The following is a 22,067-nucleotide window of genomic DNA, read 5'->3' on the forward strand; positions in this document are numbered from 1 at the left end:
TCCAAGCCAGACTTCAACAGTACATGAACCATGAACTCCCAGATTTTCAAGCTGGTTTTAGAAAAGGCAGAGGAACCAGAGATCAAATTGCCAACATCTGCTGGATTATTGAAAAAATAAGACAGTTCCAGAAAAACATCTATTGTGACTGTGTGGATCACAATAAACTGTGGATAATTCTTCAAGAGATGGGAACACCAGACCACCTGACCTGCCTCTTGAGAAATTTGTATGCAGGTCAGGAAGCAACAGTTAGAACTGGACATGGAACAGCAGATTGGTTCCAAACCAGGAAAGGAGTATGTCAAGACTGTATATTATCACTCTGTTTATTTAACTTATATGCAGAGTACATCATGAGAAACACTGGGCGGGATGAAGCACAAGCTGGAATCAAGATTGCTGGGAGAAATATCAATAACCTCAGATATGCAGATGACACCACCCTTATGGCAGAAAGTGAAGAAGTACTAAAGAGCCTCTTGATGAAAGTGAAAGAGGAGAGTGAAAAAGTTGGCTTAAAGCTCAACATTCAGAAAACTAAGATCATGGCATCTGATCCCATCACTTCATGGCAAATATATGGGGAAACAGTGGAAATAGTGACAGACTTTATCTTTTTGGGCTCCAAAATCACTGCAGATGATGACTACAGCCAGGAAATTAAAAGACGCTTACTCCTTGAAAGAAAAATTATGACCAACCTAGACAGCATATCCGGAGAAGGCAATGGTACCCCACTCCAGTACACTTGCCTGGAAAATCCCATTGACGGAAGAGCCTGGTAGGCTGCAGTCTATGTGGTCGCTCAAAGTCGTACACGACTGAGCGACTTCACTTTCACTTTTCACTTTCATGCATTGGTGAAGGAAATGGCAACCCACTCCAGTATTCTTGCCTGGAGAATCCCAGGGATGGGGGAGCCTGGTGGGCTGCCGTCTCAGGGGTCGCACAGAGTCAGACACAACTGAAGCGACTTAGCAGCAGTAGCAGTAGCAGACAGCATATCAAAAAGTAGATACATTACTTTGTCAACAAAGGTCCATCTAGTCAAGGCTATGGTTTCTTAAGTAGTCATGTATGGATGTGAGAGTTGGACTATAAAGAAAGCTGAGCACCAAAGAATTGATCCTTTTAAACTGTGGTGTTGGAGAAGATTCATGAGAGTCCCTTGGACTGCAAGGAAATCCAACCAGTTCACCCTAAAGGAAATCAGTCTTGAATATTCACTGGAAGGACTGATGTTGAAGCTGAAACTCCAATACTTTGCCCACCTGATGAGAGGAACTGACTCATTTGAAAAGACTCTGATGCTGGGAAAGAGTGAAGGTGGGAGCAGAAGGGGACAACAGAGGATGAGATGGTTGGATGCCATCACCGACTCAATAGACGTGAGTTTGAGTAAGCTCCGGGAGTTGGTGATGAACAGGGAAGCCTGGCGTGCTGCAGTCCGTGGGGTCGAAAAGAGTCAGACACAACTGAGTGACTGAACTGAACTGAGAAATAATATTATCCTCAATGCTGTAAGACTAAATGATTTTCCCCTAAGATCAGAAACAGGACAAAATAGTCACTGTCATCGCTTGTATTCGACACTATAGTAGAAGTTCCTGCCAGTAGATGACACAAGAAAAGGAAGTAGAAACTATGAGACAGGAAAGTGTAAAGCAAAAAAAAATTGTATTCATAGTTGAGATGATTGTACACTTAGAAAATCCTAAGAAGTCTTTTTAAAGGTACTAACATAATGAATTTAACATGTTTTTGAAAGTCATTTGTATTTCCATTAACAATAAATAATATAAAATTAAAATCTTAAAACAAGTTTAAAATATTACCAGAAAATGTCAAATATCTATGTAAAAAATCTATCAAGAGATATAAAAGACTTCTTGTCAAAACTAAATGGATCATGAAAATATAAGTCACAGTTTTTTACAAGAAAATAAGAATTATTTCTGTGACCTTGGTAAAGGCAAATATATCATAGGCAGAATATAAAAACTACTAATCATAAACTTTTAAGTTTAATAATCAGACTTCATAAAAACTAAGACATTCTGCTTTTCAAAAAAAAAAAAAAAACTATTAACAAAACAAGCAAATTACAGACAGGAGAATATAGTACATATATGTTACATATTATATATATTATTTTTGTCATAAATATGATGAAATATATTTTTAAACCCTATGATTCAATAATAAAAAAGACCAACCACATAATTAAAATGGGTAAAATACTTGAACAAACACTTCATGAAAAATGATAAAGGAATAACCACAAAACATATGTAAAGGCATTCAACAGCATTAATCACCAAGAAAATGCAATTTAAGGCCACGATGAGATACCATATTCATCTCCTAGAAAGACTGAACTAGTAGGCAACATTAAATGCTGACAAGGACATGACGCGATTAGATGGGAATGTGGAATAGCACAAGTACTTTGGAAATACCATATGAGCCAGCAATATCAATTCTAGATATTTACCCCCCGTGTTTAAAGTATGCCCACAAAACAAATAAAGACCTGTGAAAGAAGGATGATAAATGTCGCATTCATAATACCTCCACACTAGAAACAGCTTAACGCTTTATGGACAGTAGCATGGGTTAACTAATTGTGATATAGTCACACAATGTATTACTATTCAGCAGTGAAAAGTAACGAACCATCAATACATGCAAAATGAATATCTTAAAACCTTAAACAGTATTAGATAAAAGAAACTGGATCCAAATGAGCACATGATAAATTATTTTATTCATACCCAGTACAAGAACAGGCAAAATTAACCCATGGGGATTGAAATAAGGCACTAATTTTCCTGGGGGTAGGGGAACTGACTGGAAAGAGTTACAAAGCAACTTTATGGGATGATGGATTGTTCTATAGCTTAATTTGAGTGGATATTACCTACATATAGAGAATTGTCAAAATTCATCAAACCATACCTTAAGATCTGTGAATTTTATTAAAGTAAATGGTGTTCCCATGAGAGTTAAAAAGATGAGACATGCATAAGAAAGCAGTGTCAGGAAAGACCACTGGATCTGAGAGTATACCGGATACAGAACAAGAATCATCATGCAAGTTTTAACAGGGGTTAAACCCCCTAACAGGGGTTCCCTACCCCCAGGAAAACTTGAATTATAATGGAGGTTCACGATTGGCACTGGGTGCCAAATGCAAAACACTCATGGGTGGTGGAAAGTATAACCGTTGCTAATATTAAAAAACTTGGCCATTCGGGAGGGAGAGGAGCCAGTGAGACAGAGACACTGGGGCAGAAGAGAAGATGGCGGTGGTGGCAGCTTCTTACCTGTGATGCCCAGTGCAGGCTCAGTTCCCTCCCCACCTCCCAGTCCGACCCAGTCTGCCACCTGGACCACCCTGCCCCCTGCAGCCCACAGCCCACCCAAGATATAAAAATTAAATGTAAAAACTTAAATTATAATGGAGGTTCACAATTGGCACTGTTCTATATTTATATATCGATGAAAGAGCCACTTCAATTAAAAATATCACCATCAAGCACCATTTGCCTGATTCCATTAAGGCAACTCAGTCAAGAGGAGGACAAAAACAGCAGTCACCTATGTCATGAGAAGAGGGAACCAGTCCAGAAAAAGACTTGGAGCTTACCGTGTTGGGTAAAGTGTCCACATGAGGAGGTGGATTTCTCCCTGACATGTGGGACAGAAATTAGAGGTCTTCTGAGTAGAATGAGAGTAGGAAAGTGCCAGGGCTTCCCTGGTAGCACAGACGGTAAAGCATTCTCCTGCAATGCAGGAGAACTGGGTTCGATCCCTGGATCAGAAAGATTCCCTGGAGAAGGAAATGGCAACCCACCCCAGTATTCTTGCCTGGAGAATCCCTTAGACAGAGGAGCCTGGTGGGTTATGATCCATGGAGTTGCAAAGAGTCGTACACAACTGAGGGACTAACACAAACACAGGGAAGTGCCAAGAAAGGAGAGGACTGCTTATTAAAAAGCTTCTACCCCGTGTTAAGTTGGAGTCTCCTTTGTCAGGGCCAATGTACACACCTGATTCCATTCAGCTTCCATTATATCCAGAGTGGTGAGACCCCAGATGCATCTGATAAGTCCTTACCATCTTTGACTTGCCATTTGTAATTTCAAGACCTCTCGGGTCATTGCCTTTATTTTCCTCCTTATTTTTTGTCTCCAGTGGCTGTTTCCTCAATGTTCTTCCTGACTCCAAACCTCTGGACAACTTTCTGGATTTTTCTAGATTTCTCTGACCTTGCATGTAACCTGTCTAAATCAAAGCTCCCCCACAGCAAGGGGGCTTTTCCACACAGGTGCTGAGGCTCTGCCACAAAAAAACATCTATTTCTGCTTTATTGACTATGCCAAAGCCTTTGACTGTGTGGATCACAATAAACTGTGGAAAATTCTGAAAGAGATGGGAATACCAGACCACCTGACCTGCCTCTTGAGAAATCTGTATGCAGGTCAGGAAGCAACAGTTAGAACTAGACATGGAACAACAGACTGGTTCCAAATAGGAAAAGGAGTGTGTCAAGGCTGTATATTGTCACCCTGCTTATTTAACTTCTATGCAGAGTACATCATGAGAAACGCTGGGCTGGAAGAAGCACAAGCTGGAATCAAGATTGCCGGGAGAAATATCAATAACCTCAGATATGCAGATGACACCACCCTTATGGCAGAAAGTGAAGAGGAACTCAAAAGCCTCTTGATGAAAGTGAAAGAGGAGAGTGAAAAAGTTGGCTTAAAGCTCAACATTCAGAAAACGAAGATCATGGCATTCGGTCCCACCACTGCATGGGAAATAGATGGGGAAACAGTGGAAACAGTGTCAGACTTTATTTTTCTGGGCTCCAAAATCACTGCAGATGGTGATTGCAGCCATGAAATTAAAAGATGCTTAATCCTTGAAAGAAAAGTTATGACCATCCTAGACAGCATATTGAAAAGCAGAGACATTACTTTGCCAACAAAGGTCCATCTAGTCAAGGCTATGGTTTTTCCTGTGGTCATGTATGGATGTGAGAGTTGGACTGTGAAGAAGGCTGAGCGCAGAAGAATTGATGGTTTTGAACTGTGGTGTTGGAGAAGACACTTGAGAGTCCCTTGGACTGCAAAGAGATCCAACCAGTCCATTCTGAAGGAGATCAGCCCTGGGATTTCTTTGGAAGGAATGATGCTAAAGCTGAAACTCCAGTACTTTGGCCACCTCATGCGAAGAGTTGACTCGTTGGAAAAGACTCTGATGCTGGGATGGATTGGGGGCAGGAGGAGAAGGGGATGACAGAGGATGAGATGGCTGGATAGCATCACTGACTCGATGGACACGAGTCTGGGTGAACTCCAGGAGTTGGTGATGGACAGGGAGGCCTGGCGTGCTGCGATTCATGGGGTCGCAAAGACTCGGACACGAGTGAGCAACTGAACTGACTGAACTGATGTGTTTTTTTAAAGATTTTTTTTAGATGGACCATTTTTAAAGTCTGTATTGAATTTGTTACAATATTGCTTCTACTTTATGGTTTGTTTGTTTTGTTTTGTTTTTTGGCCACATGGTATGTGGGATCTTAGCTCCCCAATAAGGGATCGGGCCTGAATCCCATGCATTGGAAGGTGAAGTCTTAACCACTAGACCACTCGGGAAGTCCTTCTTTGTGTGTTTTCAAATGGATTAAAAGGCTTCAGGTCTTTTTCAGAGTTCTTTGCACTGATGTGTGCCATGGCCTGGCCCCTACAGCAATGCAGGATTCACCCTGTCTCAGTACCCATCAGTGTGATTCTTTGGCCCTCCTGTCTCACATAACTTCTTGTCACTGGCTTTATTTCTTGATGATTCATCTCCCTCCCCACTTGAAAATGGGCATCAAGTCTTCCAATTATACCATCAAAAAAAAAAAATTGAGAGAACTAAAAGGAAGCAAGAGAGAGAAAATGTTTAAAAAAGACTTCCAACACAAATGACCTTAAAAAGAAGATGGTAGGCCACGTGGAAAAATACACTTTTATTAGCCCAGTAATGAAGTCAGTATGAATCTAAGCCTACAAGTGCAAGTATGCAAGGGAGATTACTCTATGTTTAAGTAATTTAAGGGAATTTCTTTTTCCAAGAATAAGACAAAGATAATCTTCATCAACATGAGGTCCCACACTCTCCTCCGAGGTTTCCAGATGTATTCAGGGTATTCAGACACTGAGGATGAATACCCACCTTATTCTTGAGTCAGTCTGGGTCTTGTCCAGGGAGTATCTGTTGAGGCCTCCAATTCAGGTCTTGCCCATCTTTCAGTGGTTCTTCACTTCATCCTAACAGTCCTATGGCTTCCTTTACTAAATGTGAGCCACCATGGGGCACAAATAGCTCTTCTGCTTCCCAGTCAGGCTGGAGGCCGTGCCTGTGAGAAAACATTCTCTACCAGGGAATTTGTCCTACCCACAATCCCACCACATAAGAAGCACACAGGACACTTCTGCTCTCTGAGCCATGACTTCTTTGGCACTCCTCATCTGTTATACCACTCTGCTTAAGGCAGACATTGCCAAAGAGAAGGAGGGAGACAGACAGATACTATTAAAGGAGAAAAACCTGAACAGCTTTCAGATCTTACTGTTATAGTGAGCCAGACTCCAGAACATATGCTAACTTAGAAAATGTCTCATTTACAAACTGCACTACATACGAAAGGCTTAAGAAAAACTTTCTGCTATCCAGAAAAATGTTCAAACTACTGCACGATCGCACTCATTTCACATGCTAGCAAAGTAATGCTCAAAATTCTCTAAGCTAGGCTTCAACAGTACATGAACCAAGAACTCACAAATGTTCAAGCTGAATTTAGAAAAGGCCGAGGAAGCAGAGATCAAATTGTCAACTACCGTTGGATCACAGAAAAAGCAAAGAATTCCATAAAAATATCTACTTCTGCTTCACTGACTATACCAAAGCCTTTGACTGTGTGGATCACAACAAACTGGAAAATTCTTAAAGAGATGGGAATACCAGACCACCAAACCTGCCTCCTGAGAAACCTGTATGCACATCAAGAAGCAACAGTTAGAACTGGACATGGAACAACAGACCGGTTCCATATCGGGACAGGAGTACGTCAAGGCTGTATATTGTCACTCTGTTTATTTAACTTATATGCAGAGTACATCATGCTAAATGCCAGGCTGGATAACACACAAGCTGGAATCAAGATTGCCAGGAGAAATATCAATAACCTCAGATAGGCAGATGACACCACCCTTATGGCAGAAAGTGAAGAAGAACTATAACGCCTCTTGATAAAAGTGAAAGAGGAGAGTGGAAAAGTTTGCTTAAAACTCAACATTCAAAAAACAAAGATCATGGTATCCAGTTCCATCACTTCATGGCAAACAGATGGGTAAATAATGGAAACAGTGACAGACTTTATTTTCGGGGGCGGTGGGGGTGGGGCTCCAAAATCACTGCAGATGGTAACTGCAGCCATGAAATTAAAAGACATTTGCTCCGTGGAAGAAAAGCTATGACCAACCTAGACAGCATATTAAAAAGTAGAGACATTACTTTGCCTACAAGGTCCATCTATTCAAAGCTATAGTTTTCCAGTAGTCAAGTCTTGATGTGAGAGTTGGACCATAAAACAGCCTGGGCACCAGACAATTGATGCTTTGAACGGTAGTGTTGGAGAAGACTCGTATGGAAGTGAGAGTTGGACTACAAAGAAAGCTGAGTGCCAAAGAATTGATGCTTTTGAACTGTGGTGTTGGAGAAGACTCATAAGAGTCCCTTGGACTGCAAGGAAGATCAAAACAGTCAATTCTAGAGAAAATCAACCCTAAATATTCATTGGACTGATGCTAAAGCTGAAGCTCCAATACTTCGGCCACCTGATGTGAAGAACTGACTGATTAGAAGACTTTAATGCTGGGAAGGATTGCAAGCAGGAGGAGAAGGGGATAACAGAGGATGAAATGGTTAGAAGGCATCATCAACTCAATGGACATGAGTTTGCGTGAGCTCCAGGAGATGGTGAAGGACAGGGAAGCCTGGCATGCTGCAGTCCCTGGAGTCGCAAAGAGTTGGACAGGATTAAGCAACTGAACAACAACTGCTATCCAAAGTAAAATTTTATATTGATCAGTCAGCTTTATAATTATATACTCAAGAATCACTTGAAAACAACATAGGTTGGTCTAACGCTTGGAAATAACAAGTGCGAGAAACAGGAACTCATTAAGGGCACAGCTGTGGAAAGAAAAGAAAAGTGGAGGGAGAGAGAGAGAAGCAAGACCCCTAAGAATCTCATCAGGGAGAATGCCCCCCTCCCCAGGAAAGACAAATTGGCTATAATCATGCGCAGAGAATTGATCCTCTGGATTGCTGAGTCCCAGGACTTGTATGTGTTTCCTTCTGCTTTCACAGCCTTAGAGACAGGCAAAATGAAAAGCCACAGGGATTAAACTTACCAGAAAGAGTAATTTGCTAACTGATATAATGTTTTTGGAAACACAGTGAGAAAGGTGATTTGTATTTGATAGTTTCAATAGAATATTCCTGGTGCCTTCACTCACTGAAAACCATGAAGGGGATTTTACAGTAATACATACATCCTACTTATCAGACTTCTAAGACATGAATATACACATGTAAACTTGGTAACAAAGCATCAGCAACATTTTTCCTGCCAACTATTTGCCACAGTGTGTGACTGCCATGGGAGAAGGAAATGGCAACCCACTCCAGTACTGTTGCCTGGAAAATTCCATGGACGGGGAGCCTGGTAGGCTACAGTCCTTGGGGTTGCACTCAGTCGGACACGACTGAGTGACTTCACTTCACTCACTTCATACTTTATGACTGGAGAAGGAAATGGCAACCCACTCCAATACTCTTGCCTGGAGAATCCCATGGACAGAGGAGCCTGGCGGGCCATGGTCCAGAGGGTCGCAGAGAGTCAGACACGACTGAAGTGACTGAGCACGCACACATGTGATTGTCATAAAACCAGGTATTCTAACACCTGCACACACACACACACACACACACACACACACAGTTCCAGATAGGCCTGATAAAAGACCAATCAAAGGCTGAGAGGCTCTTGCTTGCCACCAGTTAAATAATTACTTCTCTTTGTTCATTGATCATTTCAGAGTTTGATCTACTTACTGCACAATTTCTGTTCTCATTCAGGAAATTTACAACACCCATATAATCTCAGACTGACAGGAGGTAGGATGACTGTGCTCTGCAAAGTGCTAACAGGTCTTTAATTCTTTTCAAGCAGACCATTTTCTGATTAAAAACTTGAATCTCCAGTTCAATACTCAGCAGGTGTCTTCAGAGAAGGACTCTGAAGCGTATCCAGTGCCACTACTGTGGCCGCAGAGCAGTTCATTGTGGATAGAGTTCCTTGGGGCTCGGTTAGAAGCCTTTCTTCTTTTCTATACAAATACTCAAGGCCTACATTTGCACACAGTTAATTTGCATTTTTATGGGGATGAACCCATTTTGTATGCCAGAGAGTTGTCTGTGGATTTTGCACAGGATACTTTTTTAGAATGCATTTAAACATAATGAAGGATAGATTGCTAGATATTAAAGTAGAGAGGTTAGTACAAAATATTTGAAAATGTGTTTCATCTAGACATATTAAACTGAGAAATATTTTATCCTTCTTGAAAACTGAAATCTATGCAATTTGGACAGAGTATATATTTATCTAAATGAGAGAGAGAAAGTGTGTATGACCCAAATACTTGATTAGTTCTTTTATAAAAGAATAGCTGTTTATAAAATTCAATAAAAAGTAATGAAGTTATACAAAATACAGGAAAAGAAATACTAAAGTTGCCAGAATTCTACAACTGCTGTAGAAACTCCCTGGTGAAAGATATTTAAAATTAACCAGAAACCATCACAAGCAGCAATAATACAGAGGAAATTAGTGTGAATTCTCTCCCAAAAGGAATAGAAAGAACTGGAAAGTACAAGCATGGTTGCCATGAGGGAGCTAAGTTTTTTTTTCAGTAGCATTACAGGATTAATTGTAGGGAATAATTCATTCATTTAGTCAATGTACAGAGTCTCTATCCATACAAAGCACTGTCAATTCACTATAAGAACTCAAGGATGAATAAGACACACTCCCCATACTAAGCCTATGGAAAATGGAAAATAATCATGAAGAACAGCCAAGGCTTTTCTTAAATTGTGGTTCTTGTGTTTGAGCTCAGTTTCCCATAAGAGTAACTCTGTAAGTAGCAGCACCTTGATATTCAAGGATCGGCAACATCAGAATCACTGAGAAATTTCTTAGAAATGCAGTCTAAAGCCCCACCCTAGACTTACTGAATCAAATCTATTCGTTAACAAGATCCCCAGGTTGTAGGCACAGTGAAGTCTGAGAAGCGCTGATTTAATGCTGTCTGCCATCATCTTGAATTCTACCAAAGCTCTATTTCAAAGCAATTAATTTCCAAATTATAAATAATATCCCTTACACACACACACACACACACACACACACACACACATACACACTTTGATCATGCTATTCCTTGCTCAAAATCCTTCAGTAGTTTCCCAACATTCTCACTTTGGTCCTCGTGGCATTCCACAGTCTGTTTCTTGCTTTTCTTTTGACATGACACTTGTCATGTCAAACACACACGAACATCCCTCAGGAACCTGGCATCACCATGCCCAGCTGCTCTTTGCACTCACTTTTACTGGGCGTCTTTGCTCATTAGATCACCTCTACCTCAAACAATGCTTCTCAATTTTAACTGTCCATTAGAAACCCTTGGGAAGGATTTAAAAATCCCAATAGTCAGGCTTCACCCCAGACTGAGTTAAACAAAATTGCTGGAGGTGCAGCCCAGAGCCCAAATATTATTTTTAGAATTTCCCAGAGTGATTCCAAAATGCAACCAAGGTTGTGAACCACTGGCCTAGAAAATCTCCCCTCCTCCCCAATTCATATTCTGAAATCCTACCCATTCTTCAACTCAGAGATCTAGTGCCCTATGAGCGGCCCTATGATCATCCCAGCCTGTGGTTGGGATCTCTTCCTTACAACTCACTAACACCTATTTCTCAGGGCTTTTTCTTTGTAATGTGCAACATAGCAGGTACCACACAGGTGCTTACACATACTAGATGTCTCTTTTTCTATTTAAATGACAGGTTGTTCAAACTTAATTTGCCACTGAATACTGGAGAAGGACTGAAAACAAAATGTGACTCTCATCTCCCAATAAATAAACTTGCATGATACAACAGAGTATAGCAGGGAACAGGGCACTAAAAGCACATAGGAATATGGTAATTGAGGAGGGATAAGAGAGCAAGAGGAGGTGGGAGGCAGGAGGGCTCCTTCCAGATTCACATTCCCCTCACGTGGTCCAGGCTCTGTCACCACACAACCTATTTGCCAAAGTCGAGGAGACTCCTGTTCTTCACTCTCGTTTTCTTTATTGTTTGTCTCCCTCTACTATGTAAGGTGAAGGAAGGCAGTGAATTCTGTTTTATTCACTGATGTAATCCCCCATTGTCTGGAGAAGTGTGTAGCACAACAAACGTGACATGGATAATTTTATGTGTCAACATGGCTGGGCCATGGGTGTCCAGATATTTGCTGGAACATTATTCCGATGGTGTCTGAGAGTATTTCTGGATTATATTAGCTTTTAAATGAGTAGATTGACCACAGACCACTGACCGCCCCAATGTGAGTGTCCTGAATAGAATAAAAAGGCTGACTAAGGATTGACACGTTCTATATACCTGTCTCCAAGCTGACCAGTAGCCTTCTCCTGCCTTCAGACTCTGACTTGAACTAGTAACTCATACCATCAGCTCTCCTGGTTCTCAGGCCTTCAGACTCAGACTGGAACTACATCATTGGCTCTCCTGGGTCTCCAGCTTCCTAACTTCCGATCTTGAGACTTCTCAGTCTCTATAATCAGGTGAGCCAGTTCCTTATAGTAAACCTCGTTATATATGTGTAATATATATACACAACCTTTTGGCTATGTTTTCCTGGAGAATCCTAATGCACATTTTGGTAATGAGAGTGATTCCAGAAGAATAGAATGTTGAGTTTATGCTTTGTAACTGTGGTGTTGGAGAAGACTCTTAAGATTTCCTTGGACTGCAAGGAAATAAAATCAGTCAATCCAAGAAGAAATCAGTCCTGAATATTCATTTGAAGGACTAATGCTGAAACTTGAAACTCCAATACTTTGGCCAACTAATGCAAAAAACTGACTCATTGGAAAAGACCCTGATGCTAGGAAAGACTGAAAGCAGGAGGAGAAGGGGATGACAGAGGATGATATGGTTGGATGGCATCACTGATGCGATGGACATGAGTTTGAGAAAGCACCAGGAGTTGGTGATGGACAGGGAAGCCTGGCGTGCTGCAGTCCATGGGGTCACAAAGAGTTGGACACAACTGAGTGACTGAACTGAACTGACCCTGGTATGCAACTACTGACCTAGCAAATACTTTTTTCTCTGTACCTGTTAATAAAGGCCACCAAAAGCTGTTTGTTCTTAGCTAGCAAGACCAGTCCTTCAGTGTCCAACATATGCTATGCTATGCTATGCTAAGTTACTTCAGTCGTGTCTGACTCTGTGTGACCCCAGAGATGGCAACACACCAGGCTCCCCCGTCCCTGGGATTCTCCAGGCAAGAACACTGGAGTGGGTTGCCATTTTCTTCTCCAATGCATGAAAGTGAAAAAAGAAAGTGAAGTCGCTCAGTTGTGTCCGACTCCTAGCGACCCCATGGACTGCAGCCCACCAGGCTCCTCCATCCATGGGATTTTCCAGGCAAGTGTACTGGAGTGGGGTGCCATTGCCTTCTCCGGTGTCCAACATAAGGGTATGTCAACTCTCCAGCCCTATGTCATAATTTAGTTTACAGGGAATCTATTGCATTTTCCTTCCACACAATATCTCACTGGTTCATTACATTGATGATGCTATGCTAATTTGACCCAGTGAGCAAGAAGCAGCGCCTGCTCCAGACTTATTGATAAGACATATGTGTGCTAGAGGGTAGGAAATCCAACAAAAGCTCAGGTATCTTCTACCTCAGTGAAATTTCTAGGAGTACAGTAATGTGAGGTGACTGACTCTTTCTGCCTGTTTTCAAGCTAGGCATTGCTCTTCTCCTGCCTTTGGACTTGGACTGGAGGGCTGAGAAGCCAGAGAGATAGCTAAAAATATAAGTTCCAATCTAAGTCCAAGTCTCCTGCTTGCCAGCTGCAAATCTTGGGACTTCTCAGCTTCTATAATCACATTTGCCAGTTCTCTGTAATAAATCTCTTTGTACATAAATATATATCCTATTAGCTCTGTTTCTCTGGGGAACACTAATACGGAGGTGTTCAGTATAGAATTGTTGAGTGAATGAATGAGTAAATGAACTACTCCTCACTGTTACTGACTTGGTTCAAGCTTCCATTGTCTCCCACATGAATGGCCCAAATTTCTTCTTAGCTTTGATACACACACACACACACACACACACAATGCTTTGAAGAACTGATCTTTTTAAACACCAGATATGACCATTATGACCACAATTTCTCTCCAGCCTAAAATTAAATGCTCCTCATTGTCTGTTCCCAGAATTAAATTGTTTAAACAGAATAAAGTTTAGTTTCGTAAACATATTGCATAAAGCTTTATATAACCTAACCTTGAGATGCATTCAGTCTCACCTTTAGTACTTTTCACTCTGCCCTTTACACTTCAAGACCAACAAATGGCTTTACTGTCACTTTCTCGAACACTCAAGGGCCATGCTCATCTCTGTTCTTACACATAATGTCCTGACTGCTTAGAATGACTTCCTGCCCTTCATCCACCTGGAAAATTCCTTTTAGTGTTCAAAACAAAGTTCAGTGACAACTCTTCCAAAAGTATTTCTCTTCTGAAAGAAGGTAAACCACTGTCTTCTTGATACAGACCCTGTAGATTTAGCTTATTTTCACATTCTCCTTAATTCCAACTTTGTTATACTTTTATTGGTTTATGTGAGCTGCAATCCTTTGAGCTACAAAAACCAGACTGTCATTACTGTCTTAAACCAGTCATGATCCATCACCTGGGACTAGCAAATTAAACAAAATTGGGATTCTATAAACTGAAGAAGGGAGAGTGACTACAGAATAAGTAACCAACACATTGGTCCCTATGTCTTTCTCTCCATTGAAAGATGATTGGTTTGAAAGCAAAAGCCATATCATTTCATCTTCTGGCCAAAGTGCATAGAATAATGCTGACTACTGAATGTGGAGAACTGAATTCTAAAGCTCACATAGGAAAAACTCAGTTAAAACAATTACATAAGCAGCTTGAGCAAAGGCTTTTAATTTCCTTTTGCCTCAGTTTTCCTAACTGTAAAGTAGAGATACCTATAAACAAAGAGTGTCACCTGCCATTTCAGTAAACAAAGAATGTTTCAGCCACAAAGCCATCAGCCACTGCAACTGGCCTTAATGGTGAACCCGCAGGAAATTCAGGATAGATAAAAATAGGATACTGTCCCTAGATAATTAAGATGCCTACCAAAGAATGGTTTCAAGAGGCCAAGACTCTTTTACCTTACCATATAAATAAAAGCACTAAAATCATTAACTTGGGATGTCTATTTTTGTGATTAGCTGTAAATCTTTTGATATTTGACTACATGTGTTTTTCCTTTCAGCAAAAACACCTATATATCTTGACCCTCCTTTACCTCTTTGCAACAGTCACTCAGAGCTTTCTGAGATAGTGTATCCCAGGTTCTAGTCCTTAGTAAGTCTGCCAAATAAAACACAATTCTCAACTTTGAGACTGTGTATTCTTTTTTAGTCAATATACCTCTTCACTCCATAAAATTCTTTTGAAAAGTATATAATTTAAATCTAGTCATTGTTAGGATACATGAGAAAACAAAGCATAAAGATACCTGAAAAATATCTAAACCACCATTTTATATCAACAAAAAGAAATTGTCATCATATGATTAATACACCAGTATTTATGGAGCACTCACATGTGGCATATTACTCATGGGGTTCAGTATGCCACATGTAAGTGCTCCATAAATATGGTGCATTAATGCTCTGTTTTATTCATTACACCAAAGTCTTTGACTGTGTAGATCACAACAAACTGTGGAAAATTCTTCAAGAGATGGGAATACCAGACCACCTTATAAGCCTCCTGAGAAACCTGTATGCAGGTCAAGAAGCAACAGTTAGAACTGGACATAGACAACAGACTGGTTCCAAATCAGAAAAAGAGTACATCAGGGCTGTATATTGTCACCCTACTTATTTAACTTATATAAAGAGTACATCATCCAAAATGCCAGGCTGGATGAAGCACAAGCTGGATTCAAGATTGCTGGGAAAAATATCAATAACCTCAGATATGCAAATGACACCACCCTTATGGCAGAAAGTGAAGAAGAACTAAAGAGCCTCTTGATGAAAGTGAAAGAGGAGAGTGAAAAAGTTGGCTTAAAGCTCAACATTCAGAAAACTAAGATCATGGCATCCAGTCCCATCACTTCATGGTAAATAGATGGGGAAACAATGGAAACAGTGACATACTTTCTTTTTGGGGGCTCCAAAATCACCACAGGTAGTGACTGCAACCATGAAATTAAAAGACACTTGCTCCTTGGAAGAAAAGCTATGACCAACCTAGACAGTATATTAAAAAGCAAAGACATTACTTGGCCAACAAAGGTCCATCTAGTTAAAGCTGTGGTTTTTCCAGTAGTCATTTATGGAAGTGAGAGTTGGACTACAAAGAAAGCTGAGTGCCAAAGAATTGATGCTTTTGAACTGTGGTGTTGGAGAAGACTCATAAGAGTCTCTTGGACTGCAAGGAAATCAAACCAGTCAATCCTAAAAGAAATCAGTCCTGAATATTCATTTGAAGGACTAATGCTGAACCTGAAACTCCAATACTTTGGCCACCTGATGCAAATAACTGACTCATTGGAAAAAACTGTAATGCTGGGAAAGATTGAAGGCAGGAGGATACTGGGATGACAGAGGATAATATGGTTGGATGGCATCACTGACTCGATGGACATAAGTTTGAGCAAGCTCCGGGAGTTGGTGATGGACAAAGAAGCCTGGTGTGCTGCAGTCCGTGGGGCTGCAAAGAGTCAGACATGACTGAGAGACTGAAGTGAACTGAACTGAACTACATGTGGCAAAGAACTTATTGCTGTATTATTTATTAGGGCTTCCATAACTAAGTATCACAGATTACATGGTTTAAACAACAGAAATGTATTGTCCTACAATTCTGAAGGTTAGAAAACCAACATCAAGGTTTTGGCCGAGTTGCTTCTTTTTTTAGGTATGTGAGGGAAGGATCTTTTCTAAGTCCCTCCCCTTGGCTTGTAGAAAACCATATTCTTCCCCTATCTCTCTTTACGCAGTCTCCCTCAGTCTAGGTCTCATGTCTGAATTTCCCTTTTTTATATAGATACCAGTCATACTGGATTAGAGCCCACACTAATGACCTCATTTTAGCTTCATTATCTCTGTAGTCTATCTTCAGATAAGGTCATATTCAGAGGTATCTGGGGAGGGCTAGGGAGGGCCCCACGTCAGCCCATAAAACATGCATTGTCTCTTTTTATCTTCACAATAACCCTCAGAGGTACACACTATTATTATCCTCATTTCATAGAGAGGGACATAGTAAATTAATGAGGTCAAATACATTCTCCAATGATACACAGGGAATGGTGGTGTAGACTCATTCATGAACTAAATAAATTAGTCCGTGAATTAGGACTATTTATAAATTATACACACGTTTCCCTGTTGGCTCAGCAGCAAAGAATCTACCTGCAATGGAGGAGACACAGATTTGATGCCTGAGTTGGAAAGATACCCTGGACAAGGAAATCGCCCATTCCAGTATTCTAGCCAGGATAATCCCATGGACAGAGAAGCCTGGTGGGTTTTTACAGTCCCTGGGGGAGTCGAACATGAATTATTGACTAAACCACCACCACAACCAGCATAAAGTATATATACACTAATTTTGAAATATTTGCTAACAATACCTAAAATAGCAATTTTAGTTACAAGTTGGAGGCAAATGGCATTATACTCAGAAAGGATAAAACTATAGAGTTGGTAGTTTCCTTGGTATTCATTGAGTCCTTTTAGTTTATTTCACAATGTGGAAACTGAGGCCCAGATAGGTAAACTTACTTACCTAAGGTCATGTATTATGTTCATGGTAGGACTTAACTAGAATGCAGGTCCCTCAGGCTAGCATACTTACTACATTGTTCTTCTGACTTATAAAGTAGGACAGTCTTTAAGAAAGCTTCGTTGGACTGAGAATGCAGATACTCAGGGGCCTGTGTAAACTTTAATACTAACGAATACATCACACTAATTATATTGCTGTTCATTCACCAAATATTTTTGAGAATCTACCATCTACAAAAGAGAAAGAACATTTCATGGTTAAAAACATGGGTCTTGGGACCATTCCATTCAGACCCTGATTCTGTCACTTACTAAGTGATCTTGGGAAATGGGTCACACTTCTTATCATTCTGACTCTTCATCTGTACAATGCTGATCATGCTAGCCCTTGAATCACAGGTTAATACTGAGAATTAAATGAGTTAATACAATGCAAAAGACTTGATAAGGTGGCTGGCATATAGTAACATTCAGCCAAATGTTAGTTCTTATATATTCTTCTGTGCCAAAGATGGTGCTAGGTACTGGAGATACACATGTTAAAAACAAATATAAGGATGGACAAACCAGTACTTAGAAATTTCACTAGAGATTGATCAACATAACATTACAGGTATGTATAGGATGCTGTGACCGTCCTTTTGAGACAAGCTGGGCCCTGGTACCCTTTGCTGCAATAAATAATGCTCGCACCTGAACAAACCTATCCTCAAGCAATAAAATACACACAAACTGTTAAGAGACTAAAAACAACCATGTGCATGCACAGTTGGGGCAAACTATGGAGAAGATACAAAAAAAAAAAAAAAAAAAAAAAAAAAAACCAGAAAGCGTAACTGCCATTTCTGAAGAGCCAGGAGCAAAAGCAGGAACTTGGGAGCAGAAGCAGGGTACTGTGTGTGCCCCTCCACTCAACACCACCAAAGGGGAGGGCAAATCACCTCAGCCATGCCTCCACCCCAACCCCGGACACATCCCTACCTCCCCCTCATAGAAGGAATCAGCTTGCCCCTCCTTTGGGAGCAAGCATGGGAAACTGTTACTTGTTTTTACTCCCCACTGCTACAACAGGGCCCCCAATAAAGCCGTGCCTAAATTTCCTTTCTAGCCTCTTATCGATTTCTTTTGACTGGGGAAGGCCAAGAGCCCTGGTCAGTATCACTTTAACTAATCTGGATAAACTCTAGTATATCATATCACATACTGGGTTAATTGATTAATTTGATAAGACATGAGAAAAGTATCTCTAGTTAAAATTTTACATTCTTCAATTAATTCTTCTGGGCTGGTGAAGGAATGCTGCCCAAAGGAGTTATCACTTGAGCTCTGTCTATAAATTAGGTAGATAAAGAAAAGACAGGAACATTCCAGGGAGAGAAAAGAAAGATTTTAAGGAATCTTGTGGGAGAGAGGTAGGAGGAAGAGCGGAAGATAAAGGTGGGCAAGCAAACCATCCTTAGATAACAGAAGGCTGTGCCAAGATATTGGGGATTTAGCTTGACAAAATGAAAAGCCTATACAGGATTTTAAACAGGAAACTAAGGTGATCCATCGTGGTTTAACATCTATTAGCCTCACTTTCCACTGGTCTCACTACTACACTCCCAGTCAAATAACCCAGTTAGATGTTTTAGGTATTAGATATTGAAGGGATTTGTCCTTTCTAGTTCCAAAATTTCCTTTACCCTGTAACAAATCTCTGGAGATCTAAACACAAAGAAACTTCATATTCATTTGGAGATAATCCAAGTGGAATGGTTAATGGTACATTCTATCACGATCTTTTACCAAGACAGCTTAATGTAGTAAAGAAAACCCATTTTAATATCAGACACCCAAACTGAAAATTCCTGTCCTCATTATAAAACATGGCCTGAACAATATACAACAGTGTTACACATCATCAACAGCACTAGCCTGGTGCTTTTGAAAATGAAGTGGTAGCAACAAAGCTTGTACAGCACAGTAATGGATAACAAGATGCTATACCATTCATAAAATACTGTTCTGCAACACGATTTGCAAAGCCAGGATTAACTTTTTGAGGTATGAGATATCAAGGATTAGTATGCCTTAAAACTTAAACTAGTTCTCCCATTGCATGACTGATGGCTCATCCATTAGTGTCTCTGTGGCTACATATCTTTGAAAGGAGGACTTCTGTCTGAATGTCAGACATGTTCCTATTTGAGAAAAAAAAATGCCCATTGCACTAATCACTATGATTCTCCGAGGAATTTTTAAAAAACTTTTTAATAAATATTCTGAAATAGTGATCTAACAGCAACTTCTCTAACTCATTTCAACATTGAATGTACCTGTCATTTTTAGTACAACTTAATTTCAATTATATATGTAGGTCATAAGTCCTCACAGTTAAAAGACTATTTAAATTGAGACCAGTTTTGTTTTCTAAATTGCTTCTGTAATTAATATTTTATGGATAACTAGTGTATTCAATACACAAAATTATAGTCTATAAATATAACTCAGTGGAATATTAGAAAAGGTAATACCACCCATATTCCTAAATCAGAAACCAATTAAAAGGATGAAATGAGTAATCCCAGACAAACTTTAGAAGACTTTAGAAAAGAAAAGTGAGTTAAATTTTAACATTATGGCAAAGACAGAGACTGACAGTTTTCCAACCCTACAAGCCTTTCTTAGCGATTTTGTGTGTATGCTCTGTCACTCAGTCGTGTCCAGCTCTTTGCAACCCCTTGGACTGTAGCCTGCCAGACTCCTCTGTCCATGGGATTAACCAAAGATACGTCAACTATGTAAAAGGTACATTCAAACAACTAAAATGAAAAATCTTTGAGGGCAGATAAAATAGTTGTCAGTATATCCACATCCTAGCACAGAGCCTACAACAGTACAGAAAATGGGTGCCAAGTTGTCGATAAGAGGTTGACTGAAGAACCAACCAATTATTTACATTTGGCAGTGTCTTTTCTCAATAGAAAGCAAAGCCTAGAGGAATCACTGGAATATTTCTTCTAACTGAAGTGTTGATGTATAATATTTTGTTAGTTTCAGCTATACAGTAAAGTGATTTGGATATATATTTTTTTTCTTTTTCAGATTCTTTTCTATTATAGGTCATGAAAAGATACTGAATATAGTCCTTGTTTTGGAATATTTTTTAAAGCGAGTATCACTTACCTTCCTCTCCCTGAAGTTTCTCATATATTTACTGGACTTATTACCCACAATGATAAAACCTTGTAAGTTCATGCCAGAAACTCCAAATCTACTACAATTTATGTATTGATAACTTTGTCTTACTGGATTATACTGTCTTACTGGCAGGGGCCATGTTTTTATATTGTTGTTGTTCAGTCACTAAGTCATGTCTGACCCTGTGATCCCATGGATGGCAGCACACCAGGCTTCCCTGTCCTTCACCATCTCCTGGAGTTTGCTCAAATTCATGTCCATTGAGTTGGTGATGCTATCTAACTATCTCATCCTCTGTCTCTGCCTTTTCCTCCTACCCTCAATCTTTCCCAGCATCAGGGTCTTTTGCAATGAGTTGGCTCTTTGCATGAGGTGGCCAACATATTGGAGTTTCAGCTTCAGCATCAGTCTTTTCAATGAATATTCACAGTTGATTTCCTTTAGGATTGACTGGTTTGACCTCCTACTGTCCAAGGGACTCTCAAGAGTCTTCTCCAATATCACAACTCAAAAGCATCAATTCTTCAGCATCCAGCCTTCTTTATAGTCCAACTCACCATACATGACTACTGGAAAAATGATAACTTTGACTAGATGGACCTTTGTTGGCAAAGTAATGTCTCTGCTTTTTAATATGCTGTCTAGGTTGGTCATAGCTTTCCTTCCAGGGAGCAAGCATCTTTTAATTTCATGGCTGCAGTCACCATCCACAGTGATTTTGGAGCCCCAAAAAATAAAGTCTATCATTGTTTCCATTGTTTCCCCATCTATTTGCCATGAAGTGATGGGACTGGATGCCATGATCTTAGTTTTTTGAATGTTGAGCTTTAAGCCAAATTTTTCACTCTCCTTTCACTCTCATCAAGAGATTTTTTAGTTCCTCTTCACTTTCTGCCATGACAGTATTATCATCTGTATAACTGAGGTTGTTGATATTTCTCCTGCCAATCTTGATTCCAGCTTGTGAGTCATCCAGCCTGTCATTTCACATGATGTACTCTGCATCTAAGTTAATAAACAGGGTGACAATATATAGCCTTGATGTACTCCTTTTCCAATTTTGAACCAGACAGTTGTTCCATGTAAGGTTCTAATTGTTGCTTCTTGACCCGCATACAGGTTGCTCAGGAGACAGGTAAGGTGGTCTGGTATTCCCATCCCTTTAAGAATTTTCCACAGTTTGGTGTGATCTACACAGTCAAAGCCTTTCCTGTAGTCAATGAAGCACAAATAGATGTTTTTCTGGAATTCCCTTGCTTTCTCTATGATCCAATGAATGCTGATAATTTGATCTCTGGTTCCCCTGCCTTTTCTAAACCCAGCTTGTACATTTGGATGGTGTCTGTACAAATAATGCTGAAGCCTGGCTTGAAGAATTTTAAGCATAACTTTACTAGCATCCAAAATTAGTGCAATTGTTCAGTAGTTTGAACATTCCTTGGCATTGCCCTTCTTTGAGATTGGAATGAAAATTTATCTTTTCCAGTCCTCTGGCCACTGCTGAATTTTCCAAATTTGCTGGCATATTGACTGCAGCACTTTAACAGAATCATCTTTTAGGATTTGAAATAGTTCAAATGAAATTACATCACCTCCACCAGCTTTGTTTGTTGTAATGCTTCC

General features: G+C 40.1%; 1 protein-coding gene across 41 annotated transcripts in view; it reads right to left on the reverse strand.

Moving 5' to 3' along the window:
- LOC129621292 (uncharacterized) overlaps window positions 1-22,067 on the reverse strand; it is a 694,734-nt gene that overhangs the window by 298,899 nt on the left and 373,768 nt on the right. Inside the window, exon 7 of one of the 41 annotated variants that reach the window (XM_055537541.1) lies at window positions 6,044-6,415. The exons of the other annotated variants lie outside the window; for them this stretch is intronic. Coding sequence (XP_055393516.1) covers window positions 6,322-6,415 — 94 coding nt within the window. The 3' untranslated portion in view covers window positions 6,044-6,321. Of the gene's footprint in view, window positions 1-6,043; window positions 6,416-22,067 lie in introns of those variants that run through there. 41 annotated transcript variants of the gene reach the window in all.

The sequence above is a fragment of the Bubalus kerabau genome, chromosome 10 (assembly GCF_029407905.1).
Source record: "Bubalus kerabau isolate K-KA32 ecotype Philippines breed swamp buffalo chromosome 10, PCC_UOA_SB_1v2, whole genome shotgun sequence".
NCBI lineage: Eukaryota > Metazoa > Chordata > Mammalia > Artiodactyla > Bovidae > Bubalus > Bubalus kerabau.